Source organism: Antechinus flavipes, chromosome 5, assembly GCF_016432865.1.
Source record: "Antechinus flavipes isolate AdamAnt ecotype Samford, QLD, Australia chromosome 5, AdamAnt_v2, whole genome shotgun sequence".
In the NCBI taxonomy this organism is placed as follows: domain Eukaryota; kingdom Metazoa; phylum Chordata; class Mammalia; order Dasyuromorphia; family Dasyuridae; genus Antechinus; species Antechinus flavipes.
Window position 1 is genome coordinate 171635651 of NC_067402.1, and position 27107 is coordinate 171662757.

A 27107-nucleotide genomic window follows, 5' to 3' on the forward strand; every position below is an offset into this window, starting at 1 on the left:
ATTCCTTACACACCAGATGCTGTCTGTTTTAAGGTCTCTAATAGTTTAAAAAGTTTTCTTTAATTCTAGCCCTCTCCATTGCCCTCACAATTTGAACACCTCTACCCATAACCAACACACTCCTAGACCTCAACCTAGGACTTATTTTCATCCTTTCACTATCTGAACTATCAGTATTCTCAATTTTATATCAAAGCAAATTCAGTTTCTCTGAAAACTTTGCCGTTTGCCCTGTGTTCTGTACAGGGCTAAATGAGCTTAATCTCTCTTTTTTTATGATATCTTTTTGAATCTGTGACACCAGCTATTAGGAGGCAGCTTAATACTAGCTTTAGAATCAGAAGACATAAGTTCAAGTCTCATCTTTGCCACTTACCACTCCCTGCATAAACTTGTTGAGTGAGTTAATTAATTGCTCTGGTCCTCGAAGATCCCCATCTGTAAAATAGGTTGAATTAAAGGACCCTTGTTATGGTCCTTTCCAGCTCTACACCCCAGTTCATTCATATCTTTCTTTTATAAGCTAAATTACCCCAATTCTATTCATCAGTACCTATATGTCATGATCTCCATCTCCTCACCAGCCTAATAATTGATTTCCTCTCCCATCCCCATGAGCACAGTCCAGATTGTCAATGTCCTTCATAAATTATGGCACATATAGAAATTGACTACTTCTGATGGTAGTCAAAGACACTACCATCCTTCCAGTTTCATAACTTCGTTGTCATCTTCAACTCTTCACTCTCACATCCTGTATCCCATGGTTTTTAAGTCTTGCTGTTTCTACCTCCATAGCTTCTATCTTCTCCATTTACACAACCATCACTAAACAAGGTTCTTATCAGCTCTCACCTGAATTATTGAATTTCCTTTCCAGTGCGGTCTCCTTGCCTTGCCTTAAACTGTTCCATCCTTTGCACAAACTATCAAAGTTTTTTTTTTTTCCAAAGCATAGGTCTGACTCACTTCATTTGTTTTTAAAACTCCATCAATAAACTCCAGCAATTCCCTGTTACCTTCAAGATCAACTTTGTCTTTAGCTCCATCCAACTTTTTCAGTTATATGAATATCATATGCTCCAACCCCAATCTCTGTGCCTTTCCACCATATAAATAAATTTATGTATAAAACAACTAATTTCATATACAAACATATATATAATATATGTACATATATTATATATATAATATGTGTGTGTGTATATATACACATATATATACATATAGATATATATATAAAATCTCTGGGAGGCTTGGTGGATTGGTAGTCCACTGACTGGATGAAATGCATCCCTTTGACTGTACCTCTTTGTATACTTAGTTTCCTTCCAGATTCAGCTCACATACCACCATCTACAAAGTGACCTTTCCCCTTACCCACCCCTTCTGGTGCATTTCCTGAAGAAGTTTAACTTATATTTGTTTTTTGTGAAAATACATAAACAGATGTATATATATACATGTGCATATGTATGTATACAAATATACTTCTGTATATGTATGTGTATATATATATATATGTATATATATATACATATATATATACATGTTGAATCCCCCTTTAGAAATGTAAGTTCCTCAAGGGCAAGCATGATTTTATTTTATTTTTCTCTTTGTGTTCCCAGCATCCAACATAGTTCTGGCCTGTGAATGCTTAAAAATAATTGAATAATTGATAATATTCCAAATTTACTTTAATCAGGAAAGGCAAAGCAGAACTAATACTTTCTTTGCTATGGCTACACTCTTAAAGTCAATTTAAAATCACATTTTTTTTGGATGTTGCAGTGTTGATTCATATTGAGCTACCAGTCTACTAAATTTTCCAGATTTTTTTCTCATACATGATTTTTTTTTATTTTCCTACATAAAGTTATTTCTTCATGCCTCTCCCCATCCTTTACTTATGCAATTAATTCATTTTATTCAAAGTAGCACACATTCTAACCTATCAATTCTTTTTCATATTTGTCATCCAATGTATTAGCTATGTCTCTAACCTTCAAATGCAAATCAGATAAGAATGCTCTGCATGCCTCCAAAATAATCATTGATAAAATTACTAAATAGCAAAGAACCAAAGCCAAATATTTGAAATGCTTCCTAGAAGCCTCTTTCCAAGATAATCTACCATTAATCCCTGATTATTCTTTGGGCCCAATCATTCAATCAGTTCTGGATTCACCTAGTTGCACTGTTATCTAGTCCATATCTTTGCATCTTGTCCACAAGCCTACAATGACAGATGTTGTCAAATGTTCTGCTGAAATATCAGTAGACTATATCTACAACATTCTACTTCTCTAGTAACACTATACAAAATTTAAAAAATAATTTTTAAAAAGAAGGAGATTAGTTTGAAATAGCTTATTCTTAATGAGCCTACCCTAGCCTTTAACAATTACTGATTTCCTTTATAAAAACAGCCAGGCCTATTCTGCCAGGATTTGTTACTAAACTCCCTGGCTATAATTTGGTGATTCCTCCCTATTTTTTAATGAAAATTTGTTGATGTTGTGCAGTCATTTTTGTCATGTTCAATTCTTCATGTCCTCATCTGGGGTTTTCTTGGTGAATAAACTAGAGTGGTTTGCCATAAAACTGAGGAAAAAGGATGAAATGATTTGCCCAAGGTCACATAGCTAGTAAGTGTCTGAAGCCAGATTGACCTCAGGAAGAAAAGGCTTCCTGATTTCAAGCCCAGCACTTTATTCATCTAGCTGCTCATCACTAATTTTTTCAGATCTCTCTCCTTCCCTATAATTTTTCTTTTTTTCTGAAGCTCTTTAGATATATTTTATAAATAAAGAAACCAGAAATCCAGTGGGGCAATTGATTTCCTTGTAGTCATGAAATAGTCACAAATGAAAAGTAGGAATATAATCTTCATCTCTGATTTCCAAATCAATTATTCTTTCCATCCCTTCATGCTATCCCTCCTATTAACTGAAATATATAGAACAAGGGAGGTTATCAGTCAATGGACCACATTTAGAAAGCTGTGTTCATTTCTGGGTATCATGATTTAGTAAATATTGACCAACTAGATTATGTCTAGTATAGAGCACATAATATTAAATTCTATTCAATTAATCTTGAAAATCTATTATATGAAAGAGGAATTATTAGACTTATTCTCTGTGATGTCAGAAAACAAAACATAACTTGGAAGCAGATTTTATCTTAATAAAGACTGTCCAAAACTAAAATGAGCTGTATTTACTTTTCTACTCTAGAATTCAGTAATTCTCTAATATATTTTTATGACTCTATTCCTTGTGGGTATACAGATCTTGTTGGGTCAGAAATACAACACTTCTGTCGACTGGTGGTCCTTCGGTGTCCTCCTCTATGAAATGCTAATTGGTCAGTCACCTTTCCATGGCCAAGATGAAGAAGAGCTGTTCCACTCTATCAGAATGGACAATCCCTTATACCCAAACTGGCTTCAGAAAGATGCCAAAGATCTTTTAGTAAAGGTAAGACATCAAATCAAAAGAAGAAACCCCTGAGCATTTCCATGTTTGAGATTAGATTTTTGTTTGTTGTTGACTCTTCCTCCATATTTCTTCCTATTTGTTTCCTTGCTTTTAATTGTTTTCTATTATCCTGTAGAAAACTTGTTTGTATATATTTGTGTTATCTACTACATTAGATTATAGGGTTCTTGAGGAAAGGAACTATCTTTTACTTTTTTTTGTATTCCCAGTGCTTAGTACGTACCTAACAGATAGTAGGCACTTAATAAATAATTATTAAGCTGGAAAACTCAAATGTAATAAGAAGTTAGAAAGTTACCCTAATTTTATTTTTTCTTAGTACTCGTTTATTTTTCCAATTACATGTGAAGATAGTTTTCAACATTCATTTTTGTAAGATTTTATTTCCAGTTTTTTTTCTCCCTCCTTTCCTTACCTCCACTCTTCTCACAATAGTAATCTGACATAGGTTTTATTTATATACAATCATTTTAAACATTTTCATATTTGTCATGTTGTGAAAGAAAAATCAGAACAAAAGGAGAAAAAAAAACATGAGAAAGAAAAAGCAAACAAAAAAATGAAAATAGTATGCTTCAATACTCATTTATTCTCCATAATTGTCCCTCTGGATGCAGATGGCATTTTCCATCCCAAGTCTATTGGAATTGTCATAGAATGCTGAATTGCTAAGCAGTGCTAAGTCTGTCATACTTGATCATGACACAATCTTGCTGTTCCTGTGTACAGTGTTCTCCTGGTGCTGCTCACTTTACTCAGCATCAGTTCATGTCAGCCTTTTGTGAAATCAGTCTGCTCATCATTTCTTACAGCACAATAATATTCCATTACATTCCTATTCCTTAACTTATTCAGCCATTCCCCATTTGAGAGGTACCACTCATTTTCCAATTTCTTGCCACCAGAAAAACAGTTGCTACAAACATTTTCAAACAGTTTCCCTTACTTAAAAAAGTTCCAAAAATCTTTTATCAATTATCTATTTTATGTTAAGTATTATGTTAGAAGAAAGAATATAAAGATGAAAGATGAAAAATGATAATTCCTTTCCCTTAAGCAGTTTTTTGTTAAATAAGGAGGATACAGCATGTTTCTAAATTATGTGAGACCAAGGAGACCTCAAGTGGAGTCAAGAAGAGTCAGACATAACTGAAACAATTCAACAACAAAACTATAGTCACAGGATGTGGGTTCAAATCTTGATTCTGATGAATGCTACCTGTGTGCATTAAGATGAGTCATTTAACATCCCTGAGCCTGAGTGACCTCCTCCCTTAATCGAAGAGTCATGGTTCTCTTCCAGCTCTAGCTCTGTGATCCTGTGAAATCTCAAAAACCATATTGTCTGGGTTATACTTAAACGAGAATCCTCTCATGGTCACTGAGCCTTTGGAAGAGCTCCAGTAATTTTACATTACCTCCAGTAATGTATAAGTGACTTCCAGGAACTTACAACTGAAAAGCAGGATAGGTGGTACAGTAAGGAACAATAGCCTTGGAGTCAGGAAGACCTGAGTTTAAGTCCAATTTCAGACACTTGATACTTACTGGCTGTGTGATTCTGGGCAAGTCACTTAACGACAATTGCAAGGAAGAAAGAAGGAGGGAGGAAAGGAAGGAGGAAGGGAGGAAAGAAATAAGGAGGGAGGGATGGAGGGAGGGAGGGAGAGAGGGAAGAAAAAAAGGAAGGAGAGAAAGAGGGAGGGAGGGACAAGGAAAAGCAGAGGAGAGAGGGAGAGAGGAGGACAGAGAAACAAGGGAAGAGGAGAGAAAGGAGAGGAGGAGAGAGGGGAGGAAAGGTGGGGATAAACATGTTTGATAGACCATGAAAATTCCCTAAATGTGCTAAAGGAATGTGAGTAGCTGATGACAGGTGGAATTAATCAGTGACTACTTCAAGAAGTGAATTTTGAATATGATTTTAAGAACCTTTGCAGAGGGTAGGAAAGAGTTCACTTCAGGTTATAATAATGTCATTTCCAGAGGCAGAAGCTAGCATGAAATCTGAAGAGTACAGAAAATAGATTCTTTAGCCTAGGGTGGAGCACTTATTAAAGGAACTAAAATAAATCGATTGAGGATATTAATTGGTAAAGGAGCATGAAACTTGGGCTGACATGTGTTTTCATTAAATTATACTCTAGCAGATGAGGATTTCATGACCTTTTCCTAGGCATAGTTTGGACACATTGTCTCACTCACAGGTTCTAGCAACTGTAGCCTTAAATATCACTGTTATGGACCATTATATTGACCCACTATCCCCCATATGCCTTCCTTTTATTAGGTGACCTTAAACAATTAATCTCACATCTCTGGGCCTCTATTTCTGCTTTTATCCAATTAATTTGGATGAATTCACTGGGTGGGAGAAAAAATATACAGAAATGAGACTGATAATAAAAAATGAAAGATTTCATAAAAATAAGATTTTTAAAAAGTATGAGATTGAATCCCAGTTCAGTCACATATTAACTCTGTGTAGATTCGTGATGTTCAATCTTTGTGCCTTTTTTTTGCTGAGGCAGTTGGGGTTAAGAGACTTGTCCAGGGTCACAGAACTTGGAAGTGTTAAGTGACTGAGGTCGCATTTGAACTCAGGTCCTCCTGACTTCAAGGCTAGTGTTCTATCCATTGTGCCACTTAGTTGCCCCCTGTGTATATACATATATGTGTTTGTGTATATAATAAAATATATATGTATATTTTATATGATGAGAATTACCCATTATCTATATAAGCATGCATATTTAATTATTATTATTATGACTTGCACATATATATAGCACTTTAAAGCTTAAAAATCATTTTCCTCATCATCTAGTGAGCTAATAGAAGATAAATATTATCTTAATTTTATATATTTGGAAACTCAGACTCAATAACATGCCCAAGATCATGCAAAAAGAAAAAAATCTGAAGCCAAGTCTACTGCTTCAATCCCAATACTCTTTCTTTATTGATTCCATGTATCCTGTAGGACATATAAAGTCTAACAATGTAAAATCTTCCAGGTGCGAGATCTTCTAGAAATGCTGCTGAGTAAGACAGAATTTTCCCCAAAGGAAATGGCATTAGACAATATTCATACCAGAATTCTATAACCTTTAGCATTCACAAAGTATTAACATAGTATAGTAAAGATGAACAGTTAGTCAGGCGTGGAGTCATGAAGACCTAAGTTCAAATGCAGCCTCCAACACTTACTAAGTGGTATGATCTTGAGTAAGTCACTTAATCCCATTTACTCTGTTTTCTCATTTGTAAAATGAGCTGGAGAAGGAAATGGCAAACTATTCCAAGAAAACTCCAAACAGGGTTACAAAGAATCAGACATGACTGAAATGATTGAATAACAGCTTATTCAATATATAGTGTCTTGTACATTTGTTTGGAAAATGATGGAAATCGAAAGCCCCAGAAAAACATCTTTTTATAGAAGTATCTTTTTTATTTTCTTTTAAATCTCTTATGAAAGAAATGCTTCTGAGAAGAGTTGAAAGATAGAAGACAAAATTTCTCAGGCACTTATATGTCACCAGCTGACAAGTGCTGAGCACTGGTGGCAGACCTCAATAGACTTGAGCTGATTCCCCTCTGGACAACCAGATAAATTTAACAAAACCCAAACTGCATGCTGGCTGTTTATGTAACAGGCCTACTATTTCCTATAAATGTAAACCAGCCTTCTTGACAGCCTTTATGGACAAAGGCAAGTCTTTCTTCATGAGAATTTATTTCCCCAGCCCAGCTCCCTTCCCCAGATCTGCTGATTCCAACCTACATGAAGTCTCCTGCCAAATCCAGGACCCTGGGGCACTCTCTGATTTGCTAAAAAGAGGATAGCAATTTACTCTGCTGTGTAGAACTAGAAAGAAGAATGGACATGGAAATCAGAGTCTCAGGGTGCCCCCCCCACTTATAAATTTTATTTTTATTTTTCCTGGAAGATAAAGAAATACAAGAATAAATATATTCAGCTCACAAGACAATTTTTCGTTCTATAGAATGGATTCTGAGTATAAATTCAACATGGTGAGAAGCTATATCATATACATGGAAAACACAATGAATTTGAAGTCAAGAGACTTCATATCTCAGCATAATACCTAGCTTAATCTATCCAAGCCCCAATTTCCCAATCTGTTAAATAAAGATAATACTTTCATTATCTTTTCTCACAGGATTATTATAAGAATTTTTTTTAACTCTGAGAATGAAAGGGCAATGTGCATAGTGGAGGGAGAGTTGGTCTGTATTCAAAACCTGCCTCTAATATGCTGTGGGACCCTGTGTAATTCTCTAAAGGAATTCTCCAAGACTATAAGCTGAAGATCAGGTACTTTTCTATGTTGCTAAATGAAGCTTTTTTAATCCAGAATTCCCTACATCTCTCTTTGCCTCAGTTCCCTTTATAAAATGGAATTGAATTTCATTATCCCTAAGGTCCCTACTAACTCTGAATCCTATGATTATATGATTCATATTTGTTTTTGAGTTATTAGCAAAACATCTTATGTGTACCAAAAAGAAAGAAATATGTTTAAAAGGGAAAGACAAGGAAGGATAAAAGAATATACAAAACAGAAAAGAATAGAGTATAGGTTGATAAAAGATTAAGAAAATTTTAAGGAGATGCCCTCAAGAGCTACCAGCCATAAGCACTCCCTCCCATCCCAGAGAAAGAAAATCTGGATACATAAAAGAAATAACTGACACCCAAAGGAACACAGATAGACACAAAGAACCATAGAGACCAAGACTGGAGACCCACACTCTGATGAACATCAGTCCATGATGTAGCAGTCAAAGGTCTGCCTTGCTACCCTGTTCCAAGAAGATAGATATTGGATTGGATAGGGAAGTATGGGAAAGTGTCCATTTCTTTTGCTTCCTATTTTCCAAAGATACTTTAAAATGAGGTCTCAAGAAGTTTTGCTTACTGACTCACATTAGCTGTTCTTTCAGGATTTGAATATTTACAATGAGCTATGGAACTAGTTTTGAATCTGTTAAATTGTAATATGTTTAAAAATCCAATCAAGATACTTTTTAGAGTGGTAAATTATCTTTAATCACCGAGTTAGAAGTTAAAACATGGTTAAAATTGTAAGCAGTATAGAACTTTCCAAATCCAAAATCAGAACCAGTAGAAATGAAGGAAGGAAGGGAGGGAGTCAATAATAAAAAACAAATAAACAAAAAGTAAAAAAAAAAAAAAAAAAGTTATTTACTAAGTTTTCCAATTGATGAACTTCCCTAAGAATAGATCATCCCCATACATACACTCTAAAAAAAATGGAGCCGGTAATAAAACCACAACCTCTCTCTTCTCACAGGCCTATATTCTTTACATTATATTAGTGTTGATCAAAATGGAACCCAAAGACCCCATGCTATTTAGAAAGATTAAAGGATACTAATAAAGTAGAAGATGAATCAAAAGAAGGACTGGCTTGTTACCAGCATTGTGTTGTAGGAAGGGTTTTTTGAGTAAAATTTATTCTCCTCTCCAGAAAATTAGCTGCCAAGATATTTGAAAAAAGTGGGAAACAAAACATTATGATATGTGTGAAGGAGGGCAACTGAATTTTACTTAATAAAAAAAAGGCAACTTTCTGAAATAGAAAAATTTGTTCACAATGAGAAATCAGGGAAATTTCTGGTTCAACTTTAACAAACAAATCTATGACTATATATATTAAAGGTATAATTCTTCCTATAACCCTCAAAATTAAGAAACAGTGTGGCACAGCAGACATAGGGATAGCTTTGAGGTCATGAATAACTGGGTTCAAGTCCTACTGTTGACACCCACTTACTGTGTGACCAAAAACTTAATCTTTCAATGTCCCAAATGACTCTCAAAGGTGAGTTGCAGTTCTACCTCAGTAGAAGGGCCCCAGATTCAGCCCAAAATAATAACATACAAGCTTCCCAGAAAATAAAATGATTGGCTCTCCTAGTGCTGGCTGCTGCTTTGCCCAAAAGGAAAGGAAGTCTCTCTAAACTGAGTTTTGGCATAGAGCTAGAGAGAGAAAAGGGAGCCACTATAATCTGAGTGCTCCTCTAACTCCTGGAAAGTCAAGTCAGCAGCATTTATTAAACACCTACTGTATACCAAGCAGTGAGGCTATAAAGAAAGATAAAAACCAGTCCCTGCTGTCAAGGAGCTCACAGTCTAATAGAAGGGGCAATTTGCAAACAACTATGGACAAACAAGATAACTACAGGATAAAGAGGGCAAAGAAGAGAATAGAATGCTTGCATTTTCAACTCTATATCTTCTTCACTATTTCTGGTCTAGTCAAGTAATATGTTATTACCATCCTTTTGCAAAATTGAATTACTATATAGCTTGATCCTTGGTTTCTGCAGAGGGTTGGAAGGAAAAATCCTAACTTATTCATCTGAAGCTAAATCCTTAGGGACATTGTAGATATAATTCTTTTCTAAACTCATTGGATTTGAATCAAGGAGGTCATTCCCTATTGGCAACAGAAAGCTGTCTTCTCAATTCAGTCTTATGATCTATTACTGTCCCCATTTGAATTTGTTTCATTTGGTACAAAGTATGTTGACTGTTAATACAAGGAGTGGAGAAGAGAAGGGAAGGGAAGGAGAGGAGAGGAGAGGGCAAGGGATGAAAGGAGAGAAGATGGAAAGGGAGAAGAAAGAGGAGGAAAAGGAAAACCTAAGAAAGATGAAGAGAAGAAAATAAATACTTACATCATCATAATTATAAGTAGTAATAGGTCTTAAGGTTTTGAAAATACTTTATAAATATTATCTCATTCAATCCTCACAGCTACCCTGGAAGACAGACACTATTCTTATATCCATTTCACAGATTAGGAAATTGAGGCAGATAGAGATTAAATGACTTGTCCAGGCTCATACAGCTAGTAAGTATCTGAAGTAGGATTTGGACTCAGGTCTTCTGGGATTCAGGTACTGCAATCTATCTACTAAGCCAACTACCTTAAAGGTAAAGGTGTATTAGATAGAGATTCATCAGTCAGCAAATATTTATGTATAAGGGTTTTTTTTTTTACTATATTCAAAGAATTGTGCTAAATGTTATAGGCAAAACAAAGAGGTACGAGATGTGATCCCTGCCCTTGGGGACCATCTGATTGAAGAAATAGGATACATTAGGTATATGGATATGGAGTTTTAGCTTTGTTTTTTATCTGTTGTTATCTAAGGCATTTCTGCAGCTTAAATGCAAAGTCCAGTGTAGATTGTTATAATCTGATAGAATATAAACTCTTTAAGAACCAGAACTATTTGGTTTTGATTTTTTTTAATCTTTGTGTTCTTAGCTTTTAATACAATGACTTACATGTAGTGGGTTCTTAATAATTATTTATTGGGTTGTCTTAAATAAGATAACTGACAATATGATACAGAATACAATGGAGCAAAGAGATCAGCTGAGGAAGAGATGACTGTAGGCTTAAATAGTCAAGGGAAGATGCTCAGATAAGGTGTGACCAGAACTGAGGCATAAAGAATGAGCAGGGTTTGGGATGGAGGGCAGCCCAAGCAGAGAAAACGGAATGAGTAAAATGCAGAGGCAAGAAGATACATGACATATGGCATGCAGTGAGTATACTAATGTGACTGGGACAGAAGTTTCATCCAGGGGAGTAAAGAGTAACACAAGGTAACACTGCATACATACATTAGTGCCAGACTATGGAAAGCCTTGAATGCCAAGCTAGGAAATCACAAAGTAACAGTATAAAGAATCACAGAATAACACATAGTAAAACTGGAAGGAGACTTAGAAATTATTTTATATATGAGGAAACTAAGTTGCAATGAAGTGACTTGCCATAACTCACATAGTTAATTAGAACAAAGCTGAGCCTGAGCTGCATTCATTAGTGACTAGACTTGATTCTTTAGTAAAGGAGAGTTATTGAAGATTTGAAATTGGAAAATGCAGCTAAGGTACAAGAAATTAAAATAATATCTAGAATATAAATGCCAAAAGAGGATCAGCCTTTGATTACTTTCTTATTCAGGTTCCTGCCAATTATCTTTCATGGCTTGACTTTAAAAATAATGATGATCTTTATAAACAATTAAGAATAACTTTTAAGACTAATTTTTAAAACCTAAAGTTGTCCAAAAATAAACCTAGACACCCAGGAGAACTGTTCTTTTTCTAGGTCCAATGTTTAGACTTTATTCTTCCTTAAAGTCCTAGACATGTTTTATTTAAATCTGAAGTTTTTTCAATTTCTTTTCTGTCCTTTGAAATGTTAGCTTTAATTCCCTGGGGGAAATCAAATAGATAAAGGACAATAGGAAAAGAGGGAATACATATATCCTCCCTGGGAGATCATGAAAGAGAACCTTTGAGTTATATTTCTCATATGGGCAGGTTTGCAAGCAAAAGCCGTAGTGATTTGGTGAGGCAATATGCCATGTGACTAGCCTGCCTTACAGCAAAAATATTTGAAAAACTTTAAAAGGATGTTTTTCAGAATGCTAAATTTGTATCCACATGATGTCCATATTTACAGAAAAAGAAGGAATTAAGTTAATTTTCTAAAATCTAGCTTTGCAAAAATTCCATTCAAATCAACAAACATATCCTATCTGCCAGGTACTATGTGAGGCACTAGGGATATAAAGAATAAATGAAACAATTTCTGCCCTCCAAAATCTTCTGCTTTAACAAGGAAACTATGCCACAGTATAAGAAGTATAGCAAAAGGATTGATATGTTAAGACAAATGAGAAATCCCAACAAACTGCTCTAGAGAAATTTGAAAAGGGAAAGAATTTTCAATTAGGAATGGAGGAAAATCAAAGAAGAAAAAGGATTTAAAAGGCAAGAGTTGTGAAGAGTATATGTTTCAGTATGCAGGATGGTCTATACCAAGGGTTCTGAACCTTTTTTATATATCTAGGACCTATTTAGCTGACTGGTGAAAGCAATGGCTGCTTTGCAGAATCATGTTTGTAAATGCATGAAATAAAATGCAAAGTACAAAGGAAGTCAATTACATTGAATTAAAGAAATAAATTTTCCCAACCAGGTTCCCCCTGAAATTATGGAACCAAGGTTAAGAATCCCTGGGCAATGTGAATGCCCAGAGAATGTAAGAAAAGAACTGGGAACAACTGATAATTGTTAAATTGGCCTAAAATGTTGAGTATGTGATGGGGAATATCATGAAATGAGTCAGAAAAGGTAGAACAGAGCCAACTTGTAGAAAACCTTTAAATATCAGGCTAGCAACTTTATATTTTATCCAGGAGGGAATCTCTGAAGGGTTTTTAGTATGAATTTAACACAATCATATCTATTAAATTAGGAAGATTAGGATTAGAGATTTAGAATTGAACCTATATATGAACCTAAAGGTCATATAATCCAATCTTCCCACTTTACAGATGAACAAAGTGAGGCTCAGAGGGATTAAGTCACTTGCTCAGAGTCACCAGTAAATTTAATAATTCAAACTTGATGGTCAGGAGAGGAGGTATGAGTCAGACTGGGCCTTAAGGAATGAGCAAGGTTTTGTAGATAAATAAAAGAGTAACATTCCAAATGTAGCAAAGAGCATAGGCAGAGACATAGAAGCAGGCATGTACAAATCAGATTTAGAAGACTGGGAAGAAATTCATTTAACTGGAATTTAAAGCTTTGCTAGGAGGATGATGGAAGGTAAGATTGGAAAGGTAGATTGGACATATTTTGTGAAGGTCCTTGAATGCCACATTTGGGAATTGGTACTTGATTCTCTAGGCCAGAAATTCTTAGCCTGCGGTCCATGAACTTTTTTAAAAATATTTTTATATCTATTTTAATATAACTGGTTTCTTTTGCAATCCTATGTATTTTATTTAATATATTAATATATATACATATATCTATAAAATACATTTTAATTATTATTCTAAGGAGAGGTCCATAAGTTTCATCAGAATGCTAATAGTTCAGGGTGGGTAATAGAAATCCATAACACAAAAAAGTTGAAGAACATCTACTCTAGGCAGTTGGGAATCACTGAAGGTTTCTGAACAATAAAGTTATGTGAGAAAAGCTGTTTTAAGGATAATCTTTTGATATATGGAGAGTAGAATAAGAAAATGTTCACCTTTAAGAAGAACAATGAAATTGGTTATAAGGATATTACATTATTTCAAGCATGAATTGATAACAGATCAAAAAGTGACAGTAAACATGGAAAATAAGAAATAAATAAAAGGATAATTACAAAGAATGAACAGAGTTCAAGAATGTATGGGGTATAAGGGAAAAGAATAAGTGAAAGATGACTGAGATCTTAAGTTTGGATAGCTAGGAAAAATAATTAATTTTAAAAAAAAATCAGAAGACAAAGGTCAGTTTTAGATATGTTAACCTTGAGGCTATGGCTATGAGTTCAAGCATGCTCAGCAAGAAACCTTATCTCAATGCCTGTTGAAGACTGTATTTTGCAGATTTGAAGAATGGATTTGGAATCTAGACTCAAGTTAAAATCACAGCTCTTCCACTTAATACCTGTGTGGTCTTGAGCCAGTCATTTCTCATTTTCTCGCCTGTAAAATGGAGGTGAGGGAGGGATATCTACATGAATTCTAAAGTTCATGAATTCTAGCTCTAAACCTATGAGTCTATGGCTCTATTCCTTTCCACATATTTTTTGTGTAAACTAGACTATTGGCCACCTTCTATATATGTGCCATATAACGCCATACCTTAGCTCATGCTGTTCCCTATGCCCAGAATGTCATCCTTCTTCTCTCCCAATTCCCTATATAATTCCTGCACAATCTTTAAAGCTAAATACAAATATCAGCATTTCAGGAAGTTTTCCCTTATTTCCTCCTTAGATTTCATAGAACACATTGTAACTCTCTTACACACTTAGCATCTCTCATTTTATATTAAGAGTTATTTGTATATATGTCACCTCTTCCTATTGGACTCTCAACTCTAACAGGACAGGAAGGGTGCATTAGTGAAATTTCCTGCCTAACAATGCACTCTGCTCACAGAAGAGTATTTTTAAATATCTGTGAGGGTGGGGGCTTTTTAGATTTGATTTGGATTTGTTTTGTTTTGTTGGAGTGACTAGACTAGTGATTTCATTGGGAATAAATTAATATTTCCAATTAAGATATTCTTCTCAATACAGATTTGGTACCTGCTCTACAACTTATAGACTTAGGGAATTACCTAAAATAACAAGAAAATAAGTGACTCCCACAGAGTCATACAAAAAGTATGTGTCAGAGCAGAAATTGAACCAGATCTTCATGATTAAGCTGTATTACCTTTCTATTTTTTTCAAAGTGGGGCGGAAGATTATACAATTAGTGTGAGATAGGATTTGAACTCAAGTCTTCCTGACTCCAGGTTCTATGCTCTACTACTGTGTTTCCTGACTCCTCCTCCATTATCTTTTAAATATTTGTTAAATTATTTAAATTGCTAAATTATTTCAAAATCTGTTACTTCAAATTTTTGTTTTTAAATTCAGACATGTTAAATTGTTAAATTTTACCCAGAAAGAGCTTAATGATATCCATTTTTTGCTTTTCTTATGATGTTCTGTGTTGCTAAATTAATATCAAGTGTTGAATTTATAAGACAAACCAAGGCCTAGTGAAGATGAATAGCAGTAATATAATGGCTGAGAGAAAAATTGTTCTCTCAAGGGGCCAACTTTGGAGTTGGTCTTCTGAGTTGTAAATATATCTCAGGATTTGTGAAACCATGATGTTACTAGTACCAAGAAGAGAAACACTTGCCAAATGAGAAATAAATTGCTTCTCTTTCTACAATTTCCCAGCTTTTTGTGAGAGAACCTGAACGAAGACTAGGGATAAAAGGAGATATCCGAATGCATGCCTTCTTCAGGGAGATCAACTGGGAAGACCTTGAACGAAAGGAAATTGAGCCACCATTCAAACCAAAAGTGGTAAGGATTTAGCACTCCTTTTATACATCCCCAATCTCTTCCAGTTTGATTAATAAAAACCTTTATAGAGCAAATTTAAAATCATGGCCCCACAAACCCCAACCCTCCATAATTTTAGCTTATGGTATCATTACTAGGTTCCAAAAGGAGAGTGGAAACAAAATAATGGAAGTTTCTATCACTGGGACATTGAGAGGGCCAATTCACATCAGCTAAGGATTCATACCACACACAGCATATAACTGTAAACAAGAAATAATCTGACAAGTGTATGCTTAACTTTAGCTAAACATATTGGTTCAAAATATGACTATAAGGCAGCAAAATAAGTTTTATCTTATGGGGTTATTCTCAATATTCTAGATTTATAATGTATATTACCCATTACTAGATAGCACTCTCATCTCATACCAAGAATTTGTAGTCAATTTTCTTTCTACTTACATAACAGTTTTCTCAGAGTTAACCTACATCAGATAAGTAGATTTTGTCTTCACAAATAACAACGCTGCCTTGACTGCAGGAAAAGACTTCAGGTGAAATAATATGAAAGGAAGGATTTATGCATTCAGCGAATAAACATTTGTGCAGAATATGGGGGAATATAAAAACAAAACTGAAGAGTTTCTGCCTTCAGAGAGTTTATATTCTACTAAATGAAATAGCACATACACAGATGAATAGAAAGTAATTTCAAAGGACATTAACTATGGTGAATCGTAAGATGTAAAATGTTGGACTAAAGTGACCTAGGGATTCAAGGAAGTAAAATTTAGGAGGGAATGCATTCTCATTGGGAGGGGGGGGAGCTTGTGCCCAGACCCAGGGGAAAGCAAAGGAATTTTGAAAGTGGGGGGGGGGGCTATTTTTGCCCACCTGCCTTTTGGTACAGCAAAATAATTGTATGGATATGTGTATGTGTGTGTGTGTGTGTGTATATATATATATATATATATACGTATATATATATATATATATATTGTATTTAACTTATACTTTAACATATTTTACATGTATTGGTCAACCTGCCATCTGGGGGAGGGGGTGAGGGGAAGGAAGGGAAAAATTGGAACAAAAGGTTTTGCAATTATCAATGCTGAAAAACTACCCATAAAAAGCTATAAGAAAAAAAAAAGGAAAAAAAAGTGGGGAGGAAGTAGATCATTTTGGTTAAAACACAGTAGAACATGTGAAAAAAATGTAATATGAGATCAGCAATGGAAATGTAGGTTGGAGGCAGACTGTGAAGGGCTTCAAATATCAGACATAGGAGTTTGTATTTTATCTTCGAGGCAGCAGGAAGCCAAGGAAGTTTCTTGAGCAAGAGGGTAACATGGTCAGACCTGTGTTTTAGAAATACGAATTGGAAGAGTGAGTGGCTGGAGGTAGGGAAACCAAATATAACTATTGCTATAGTCCAGCTGAGAGGAAATGAGAGCCTGAACAATAGTAATGCTTCTATGAGCAGAAAAAAGGGAATAGATGCAACAGATTTTGAGGAGATAGATAAAAAGGACATTGAGCCACCATTCAAACCAAAATACCTCTTTTATACCTCTTCCTCATTCTCCTATGATTTGATAAAATCTCTACAGGACCCCATTTAAAAACATGCCCCAACTATCCCCATCTGTACATAATGTCAGCTCAATGTAGCATTACTGGGTTCCAAAATGGTGATGGAAACAAGCTGGGATTTTTTTTAACGTGGGGTAAACAACACAAGCCATACCTTAGATACACATCATGAAAGATACCATCAATTAGGGCTTGGTAGCATAAGGAGCAAAGTCTGGTCTATGCAGGGAAACAGAGACTCTAGGATATTACAAGTCACTGCTTTGGAAACAACTCAGTCTGCTCCACTCCAAAGGAAGAGGACCATTAGGTAGCTTTCCATTTAGAAACTGATCCTAGCACCCCATTGTAAAGTATAATGATTTATTTCCTCAAGAAAAGCATCCAAGAAGTTTCATTATGAGAGGAATGGAGTGATAATTAGATACATGCTTTTGGGAATCAAGACCAGTCCCTTTCCAACGAAAATCTCACAGTGTCATGACAGTGCTGAAAGGATCTTAGATATCATTCAGCTCCTCAGTTTTACAAAATAGGAAACTAAGGGCCCAGAAGAGGGACTGAAGACTAATTTTATGGTTGTCTTTTAAGCTTTGTATCAGTAATCTTTTTGTGAAACTAGATTGGTCAGATCCCACGTGTTTGTGGGATATATCTGTAGTTACCATCTTCAGAAAAGGTGAATGAGAGAAACATTCTAAGCTATATTGTTGTTTATAAACTAATATAAAGGGATATAAACTAAGTAATATAAAATAATATTTTAGAATAGGAAGACCTGAAATACACAAAGTTCACTAAAAAAATGAAAAGCTAAGTGAAACAAAATTAGTGACCTTCTAAATTGTCAAGGGTTTAGCTGATAGTTAAGGCATTCTTTACCTCAGCAGATTATAAATATTCTCTCCAAGACTGAGAGATAGTGAGAATAAAAGTAGGATTTCTCAGGGGACAGGTTTCTTTATCCCAAGACCAAAAAGGTCTCAAAAGGAGAATTTGTAAAAATAAATAAATAAATAAATAGGAGAATAGAATAGTGCTCAAAATGAAGCACATTAGAGAAAATTCATTAGAGAAAATTTGGGGATCAGTGAGGTTGTCATTGTTTGTCCTTCATTCTTAAAGGTGACTGATCTGGGAAGTGATGCCATAAATATGCAAGTGAATTGGATTTAAGTGAGGAAAGATAGTACAAAGTCATCAGTCTCATTTTCTCCTCTCGACTTATCTGGGTATAGATATATATCAGGACAACCGAAGATGCTGTGGGAGACTTTTGTCTTTTTAAGCCAAGATCTTTAACAGATCTCAATTTGATTGAGACAACACCCAATCAGATATTAAGATTAGATAAGAAATGAGGCAGAGAATGTCCTCTTTTGCCTAGTTAAAAAAAAAAATCAACCTGGGAGGAAAAACAATCTTGGTTTCTGAGCAAAATTAAAACACTTGCTATTTACATTCATTCTAAACCAATTATGGCTCAAAGAAAGACCAAGTGGGACTTGGCTTGGGACCTATTATTGACCAATCAATAAGAGCCAGAGGGATTTGGATTTAACATGATTCTTAAGAAAAAAACCAGCCCAAAGAAGTGGATGAAATGATCTAAATGGCTGAGACCCAAAAGACTGAATTGCCCAGTGTCCAAGCAGTATGGACTTTTAGGCTAAAGTTTTTTTTTTTTGTTTGTTTTTTTCTTAATTTTTTTTTTATTTTTCTAAAGTTTTTATGTAAACATCACTTGGAGTTGGAATATGGATGGAAATATTAAATCTGTCCAATTCGTTTATGTTTACATTTTTCTTCTATGCTGAGCTTGTCTTAGATTGAAAATGTTACCTAATTCTTCTTATAATTTATTCTTTTTTTTGTTTCTAAATTTTTCCATAGTAGTTGGAGGCAATGTCATATTGCTAGCTTGATTACCATTCATACAGACCTTGAGTAGCTAGGGAAATGGGAAGGTGAGGTGGGAAGCTAAAGGTGGGGAGAAAAGGAAGTGGGCAAAAAAGGTTTCAGTGTCTTTCCCCTGTCCTGTTTGTTTTGGAGATGGGGGAAACAGATGGAAAAGCCTTTTGGATCCTAGTGCTCTCTGCCATTCTTTTATAGTAATACATGATTCAAAATACTCTGGACCATGACAAAGTTTAAAAATCATGTCTATTAATGAAATCTTATATGTTTACAAACCTGTATACTTTGAAATGTAAAATTTTTAACTTTTTTATTGACATCATCATCATAAATCAATCCTATAGAAGGATTTCTTGGAAAGGTAGATACTCTCAAAGTCAGTTATTAGAGCCAAAACCTACGTATTGTTCAACATGTTAGAACACTGATAAATTCAAATTTACCCCTGCTCCTTGGGGCTATCCTTATGAAGGCATTCAATAGCTTATCCACTGTTGTCATGTTCAAAATATGAAATATGTATAATTTGGGAATTTTTATCTCAATTTAAGAATTACATTTAGCAATACAACCAACTACCACTCCAGTGGGTATCCATTTATCCTATATCTCAAGATAAAAGATGACATCACATAATATAGGTGCAACCTGAATTTTTCAGCATACAAAGAGGTTTTGAACTAAGTATTGACTTCATCATGCTAATTTCAGAAATTTCAGCCATCATTCAACTCCTCTAGCAGATTGCTTGGGATCACAATAGAATGTAAAGAGGATGCCACTATTTTTTTTCTTAGAGTCAATTAGGGGGTTCAGTGGACCTAGAGTCAGGGAAACCTAAATTCAAATCCAGCCTCAGATACAAATTATGTACGTCATCTTTGGCAAATCACTTAAACTGAGGCAGATAGTATTTATCACTTATAAAATGGGGATAATACTAGCATTTTCCCCATCCCACTTCCTGGCCCTTTGTTGGTATGAGGACTGAATGAGATAGTATCTCTTGCACCAGCTAAGAGCTAGCTCTAGCACATCCCTTTGGCTTTCCCTTTTAGGACTGAGACAAATTTGTACTAAAAAACATACTCACTTTTCTAGAGGCAATTGCAAATTTCTCCATGCCCTCTGCACCAGCTTGAAACCAAATGCTCAGTCCTGTGTCTTCTTGTTGACAGCCCTCTTGTTTAAGCCTCCTAGATAACTACCTACTTGCCATTTCTATTCAATAAATGGGAAGTTCAGTTACCTGGAGCTGCTGAAGGAGGCTTAATTTATTTATGATTGGCTTCCCCAGTTTCTAGAGATTGGATGACAATATCTGCTAAACTGCCTTTAATTGGTGACTAGTACTGTCTCTCTCAGTCCAGAAATAACCAAAAAGTCATTCATATGCAGAAATTTGATTGCTAATAGATATCATTGGATTTCCCCCTTTGATTCTTCTTTTCCACTTGAGTTCCCTGATATACCTTTATATAAAAAGACCAACTGACTCTAACCTAGCAGTTGCCCACTATACCATATGTTATGATGACATGTATTCAGATGTTTAAAAATCATCTCCTTGGGACTATAGCAATTGTACCCAGTAAAAGAATGTTGTAACATGTTTAATTGCCCTATAAAATAAGTATCAGTCCTAACCCCTGTCACCAGTTACAAGAGAACTGTTTCTATGTAAAATTTTAGGTCTGGTTAGGAAAAAAGTTAACAAATTAAGAGCCTGATCCATCTCTCTCTCTCTCTCTTTCTCTCTCTCTCTCTCTCTCTTTCTCTCTCATTCACTTTCACTCTTGCTTTCTTACTCTCTCTCTCTCACTTTCCCTCTTTTTTTCCCCCTATTCTAACCTGCTGAAGAAATCTCCAAGTGACTGCAGCAACTTTGATAAAGAATTTCTGAATGAGAAGCCACGGCTATCATTTGCTGACAGAACACTGATAAACAGCATGGACCAAAATATGTTCAGCAACTTTTCCTTCATTAACCCTAAGATGGAGAGGATGTTATCCTGAGGATTCAGCCTTTCAGAGCCTCTCTGGCTGAAGGAATCTGCTCTTTGAACTGGTTCAAGCAACACTTATCATGTCCCTTTTTCATCTCAGAAAAGAAAAGAAACACTCAGTGAGGAATCAGAGCTTTTACCAATATTCCCAACATTTATCTGTCGAGTAAGCCACCTCTACTTCACTAATGACAAATGTCTTTCGTTACATCTCCAGCCATCTTTTACAGAATACTCTCGAATTTCAGGGCATTAGAGAAAGGACTTGCGATGAGGTTCAGATTTGCCACCTCACTCCCTGAACAGTAATTTACTTGAAAGATGGTACTGCGAACTGTGAAAGATTGAACAACTTAATACTGCCCTAAATTAGCCCCTGCACTTGAGTACAACGTGCCGATCAATGGAGTCCTTGATGAATCGAGGCACAAACTGTGTACGAACAGTCTCGAGACCATAACATCGCTTTGCCAGATGCCATACCAATTGTCCTCCAGCTTCAGAACAGGAGCTGCTGACCTATTTTACCCCATTCACATCGATGGAAACTTAAATGGCCAAAAGAAAACAGTAACAAGGTTTTCATGGGAATCCTTTCACAATAAGTGTAGCCTGTCACTTGAAATTTTCAAAACCATTCATTCTGATTATCCACGTCCCCCACACTGTTTTGCAAGAGATAACAATGGTAAGTTGGAATAACATTTCACCTGGTGTGGTTTTCCTTGGAAGTCAAATAGACTATTTCATCCGATTGTCTTGGCAATGAAGAAATTAAATGTCGAATCTACTAAAGATGATATCAAATTATTTCCCTCAATTAAAACTTGCCTCGACTGGAAATTCCACTAATACATTTTTCACTATATCTAATGGTGACCATCCTCACTTTATAAAAGGAAAAGGAACAACTATCATGACAACTGAAAATATCTAATGTCATAATACACCAGGGAGACTTACCTGTTATCTCTTACGTCTCTTTCTGTGCAACATTCAAGATAAAGAACCATGCGTGTTACTTACAGTAGTCAGCTAATTAGAATTCTTAACTCCTGCACTATGAAAATGCCATTGCTGTTTGTACAGTTTAATAAAATGTTGTGACTTAATGGCAAATTGTATGTGTGTGAAAATGTAATTTTAAAAAAGAAATTCAAAAGGCATTAAATTTTATAACTTTCCAACAGTGAAGTTTTCTGCCCCTCCGATTCTGTGATTTTCAGTCATAAAAATTAGCATCTGACTATTAAAAAAAATCTTCTGGGTACTTAAAATTTGTTCTTTGTGGGTTTATTGTAAAAGAAAAACATAATAAGCATCATGATGATGATGATAGATCTCTTTATAAAGTATTCTGCATTTACAAAGCATTTTCCTCACCAAAAAAAAAAAAAAGCAGAGATAGTATACATGTGTTTATCTCTATTCTTCCAATAAGGAAACAAGTCCCAAGAAGAGTCTCAGGATTCAGAATTGGAAATGACCTCAGAGATAATCTGATTCAACCCCTTCATTTTACGGATGAAAAAAGCAAAGCTCAGAAAGGGAAATTCCACTAATGGAAAGCATGAGAGACATAATTTGAATCTAGGACCTCAGATTCTAGAGCCCAGGCTCTTTGCGCATTGTTCTTTGCACATTGCCAATAAGAAAGTGGCAGATTAAAAAATAATAATAATAAAAATTAAAAATATATGAAAAATAAAAAATATATAAAAAATTAAAAAGTGGCAGATTATTAACCATATGTATTGTAAAAAGAGATTCATAATCCATCATTGAAAGAGCTTGCTTGAGATGGTGTTAAGTGATACTTGTCTCTGCTCATCTCCATTTCAAATGCCTTATGTCCTAAATAGAATGATAAGCTTACTTATCTGAGCCCTATAATTATTAACTGATTATTTAGCCTTCTATTATGTGGAAATTCCTTTCATTTAACTCTCCATTTCAATTATTTCCCGTTCTTTGCCTGTGTGTGTGTGTGTCTGTCTCTTATCTGCCTTTTTCTTGCTCTAATTCTGTGTGTGTGTCTGTGTATGTGTGTGTATCTCTGACTGTATCTCTCCTCTCCTCCCGTCTCCCCATCCCCTTTTTCCTCCCCCCTTTTCTCATTTCCTTTCTCCTATGTTACTTTCCTCGTATCCATTTTTCTATGGCTGTTGAGTTTGCATAAGATTTGCCTAAAGTCTTTCCTGCTTTTATATTTTTTGAATCAGTAGCCATTTCCTTCTTTGGGTAAGTTATCCATATTGCATAATATTTCCAGGATCTATGATTTTTGACAAATTGGTTACTCTGTATACCAGTGCAGACTCCAAGCCTCCTAAGATAGTCCTAGAGAAATGCTGTAGCCAAAATAGTCATTACCCTGTGGCCCACTTCCTCCAAGCTTCCCAGGAGCCAACTTAGTGATGGAACTGCTCTAATCTCAGGTGACTTCTGCTGCATTAGGCTATACTAGCTCTATTAGCTGAGATTTTATAAAAACTAGGTTAGGAAAAAGAGAAAACAACCTTTTTTTTTTTTGCTTTTTGCTTTTTGCTAAGGCAATTGGGGTTAAGTGACTTGCCCAGGGTCACACAGCTAGAAGTGTTAAATGTCTGAGACCAGATTTGAACTCTGGTCCTCCTGACTTCAGGGCTGGTGCCCAATCCACTGCACCACCTAGCTGTCCCTACAATCTGTTCTTGAGTCATAAAGACCACTGTCTTACAATAGATCTATCTCCACTCTAAGAGATCTTTGAATAATAGAATAGAATCTAACAGGTTTTATATTCCTTCCCAATCTTCCACCCAATGAAGAAATCCCTTATTTAACACCCAAAAGTTGTCATAGTCACTACTTAAACAATTCTAATAAAGGATAGCCATCCCATGTTTAGACAACTCTTAATGGTTACTCTAGCATAGTAAGTTCCTTGAGGGCAGGCTTTTCTGTTTACATTCCTACATAAGGTTTATTAATTATTTGTTGAAAATTACCTGAAAAGATAACCCAGCATAAAGAACTGGGTTCAAGTTACACCTCCTGACACCTACAGATTGGGTGATCATGGACAAGAAACTTAACTTCCCAGGATTCCAGATAACCCTAAAACTTCAATTCCCAGATGCCAGTCTGCAATAGTAGACAATGTGTCCCCACCGAAAAGTCTTTAAACCAGTGAGATTCAGATCCAATGCAAAAGAAAATACAGCTGAAATCTGTATCTGTTTAATTTCACACAACGGTTATTATCCTTCTTGTTTGAAGAGGACCAAAATGGCATCATTATATTAGAATCAAGTTTCAGTAAGTCCAACTATGGCTGATCAGATCAGCATGAGCTCAAAATGTTCTGCCACAGGTGGGACACAAATAATCCCTACGAACATTTTGGGGTACTTTCTCTAATTTTGCATATTTTGCATTTTCTTTGGGCTAATTCAATTCTGCTTTGCTCATAAAGCACAGCACCTTCTCTGATAAGAGCATACCATGCTGGTCAGTCCTGTGCTAGTGTCTCCCATGTCATATAATCGATTCTAAAGTTCTTAAGAGATAACCTTGAGAATGTCCATGTATCACTTTTTTACTGACCACTTTGTGAGTGCTTGTGTCCATCTGATCCAAATAATTCCATAAAGTAACACTATTTTGGCTCTTTGAAAAAATAAATGTTCTCCATCTTCCATGTTTGGAGATAGCTATGATATTTCCCCAGTGTTCTATTCTTTAGGCCAGGGTTTCTTAAATTGTGGATCACAACCTCAGAAGAGCATATAACTGAATGTGGGGATCACAAAATTATGTTTTATTATCAATAAATATTTAATTTGTATATATTTTATAAACCTATGTATCAGGGAATCATATAAAAGGGGTCATGAGTAGAAAACGTTTAGGAAGCTCTGCTCTAGGCTAAACATCCCTAGTTGCTTCAGCTCTTACTGATATGGTACAATTTCCTTTTTTTGTTTTGATACAATTTCCAAATTTCTTACAACCTGTGAGATCTTTACAAACGTTCTAATTTATCAATATCTCCTTTAAAGCACACTAGAGCTGGATACAGGAATATACTCCAGATGAGAGCTGATCATAACAGAACAGAATGTAATTTTCATAGACGTTGATATAAACATTAGGTTTCCATTAGGAAAGAGCTGTGTAGTAAGAGTTAGAAGATCTGGATTCAAACCTCTGTTCCACTATTTATGAGCTACATGACCTTGAGCAAGTCTTAGTTTCAGTTTCCTCATCCATATAATATAGATCCATATAAAAATCCATATAAATCCACTAATTTTCTAAAAGAGTTAAGTCAAGTGAATCATCAAAAATCAACAATCATGAATCAAATGCATGTTTGGCTATTGCCTCTATGCTAAAACTGGGATTGAAAATAAAAGCAAAAAGAAAGCCATTATCCTGAGAGGGCTTACATTTTAATGGAGGAAGAAGTGTGGGAGTAGGAAGATGGTTAGATAAAAAGTGCAGTTACAGGGATGAAATGCTCTAAGGTCGTGTTAGGAAAAAGAAGCCTAAGAATAAGAAGCAGATCCCAGAGATGAGTAAAGAAGTATGCATGACTGACCTAGGAACTTTCTTTTAAATGAAGGTTATGAGAAGAATAAACCAATCTGCATTTATACAATTAGTTTTTTAAATTGTTTTGAATTTTAAAATTATGTCAATTAAATTTATTCCTATTAGGTGACAAATCATTCTAGATTGCCAAGATTTTGTGAGCTCTTGACTTTGTTAACTGTCATGTGTTGGGCTGCCCTTCAAGCTTTGTTTTCTACACAAATTTAATAACCATGAAAACCGTGTCTTTAACAAAGATGCTGTTAAAAATATCGAATAGTGTTAAGACCACAGACAAATTCTTATGGCATTTCACTAGAAATACATTGATTTTTAACCAAGCTTGAATTAGTTTAGCTGTGCTATAATCTAGGCCACATCTCTCTGGCTTGTCACAAGATTATCATCATAAACTTAGCATAATTGACCTCCCAAAAGCTATTTGACAATGCTTTTGGTCTGCCCCTATCTACTACCCTACACAAACTATGAGAAAATGAAATGAGGTTAGTCTGGAATGACCTATTTTTAATGAAGTTATTCTGACTCTTAATTATTTCTGCTTCCCTTTCTAAATGTTCACAAATCATTCCTTTAATAATAGATTCTGGAATTTTGCCAGAAATCAAAGTTTAGCATATTGACCTATAGTTTAAAGAATTCACCCTCTTGTCTTTTTGTAAATTGGGGACATTTGCTGATGTTCAGTTCTGAGGAATCTTTTCTGTATTTTTTCTAAAATCACCAACATCAGCCCAGTTGTTTAACTATTTGGTACTTTCAGTAAACATTTACCATTACCAAAAAATATCCTAAAGATATTCATAAAAACCCACAAGATTATCATTCCATGCTGGAGACAATTTGCTTCAGTGGAACAAATTGGAATACACACATACCCTCTCATGCCATGAACTTCTCATCTACAATCTCTCATAAATTTTCTATGAAGGCTCTACTCAATGAGCTGGTGACATTCTTCTTGATTCTTTAATGTTCTTTGTGTACCAGTGAAGTATGTACATCCTCCATCTTACTTTCCCTATATGACCAATAATAGAGATACAACAATGGGTATAGAAAGTAGAATGAGAGATTTCATCTTGGAAGTCATACTACATGTGTATCAAAATTACAATTCTGCAGGGTTTGTTCTTGATTCTTTTAATATCTTAAAAGTATCGTTATAGACCTTGGGCTGACCATCTAGTGTCTCTTTTTCATGATTCATCATCACTAGCATTTATATAAAGTCTGCTTCTTGCTATTGTAATTGTTGTGTTGTTATTGTCAAGTAATTTTTCAGTCATATCCAACTCTTCGTGGCCTCATTTTGGGCTTTTCTTATCCAAAGATATTGGAATGGTTTGCCATTTCCTTTTCCAGCTTATTTTACAAATGAGGAAACTGAGGCTACTAGGCTAAGTAATTTGCTTGTGCTCATAGAGCTAATGTCTGAGGCTGGATTTGAACTCAGGAAGATGAGTCTCTTTGACTCTAGATTTGATACTCTTATTTACTGTGCCTTTTAGTTACCAAATAATCCCCATTTTACAGATGAAGAAACTAAAGCA

General features: G+C 35.2%; 1 protein-coding gene across 4 annotated transcripts in view; it reads left to right on the forward strand.

Moving 5' to 3' along the window:
• The window catches only part of PRKCQ (protein kinase C theta), a 188903-nt gene extending 166671 nt beyond the window's left edge, over positions 1-22232 (forward strand). For all 4 annotated transcript variants that reach the window (XM_051961551.1, XM_051961550.1, XM_051961553.1 and 1 more), the window contains exons 16-18: positions 3294-3482; positions 15326-15454; positions 20810-22232. In XM_051961551.1, the coding sequence (XP_051817511.1) occupies positions 3294-3482; positions 15326-15454; positions 20810-20965 (474 nt within the window). In that variant the 3' untranslated portion in view covers positions 20966-22232. The remainder of the gene's footprint in view (positions 1-3293; positions 3483-15325; positions 15455-20809) is intronic.
• The last annotated feature ends 4875 nt before the right edge of the window (positions 22233-27107 follow it).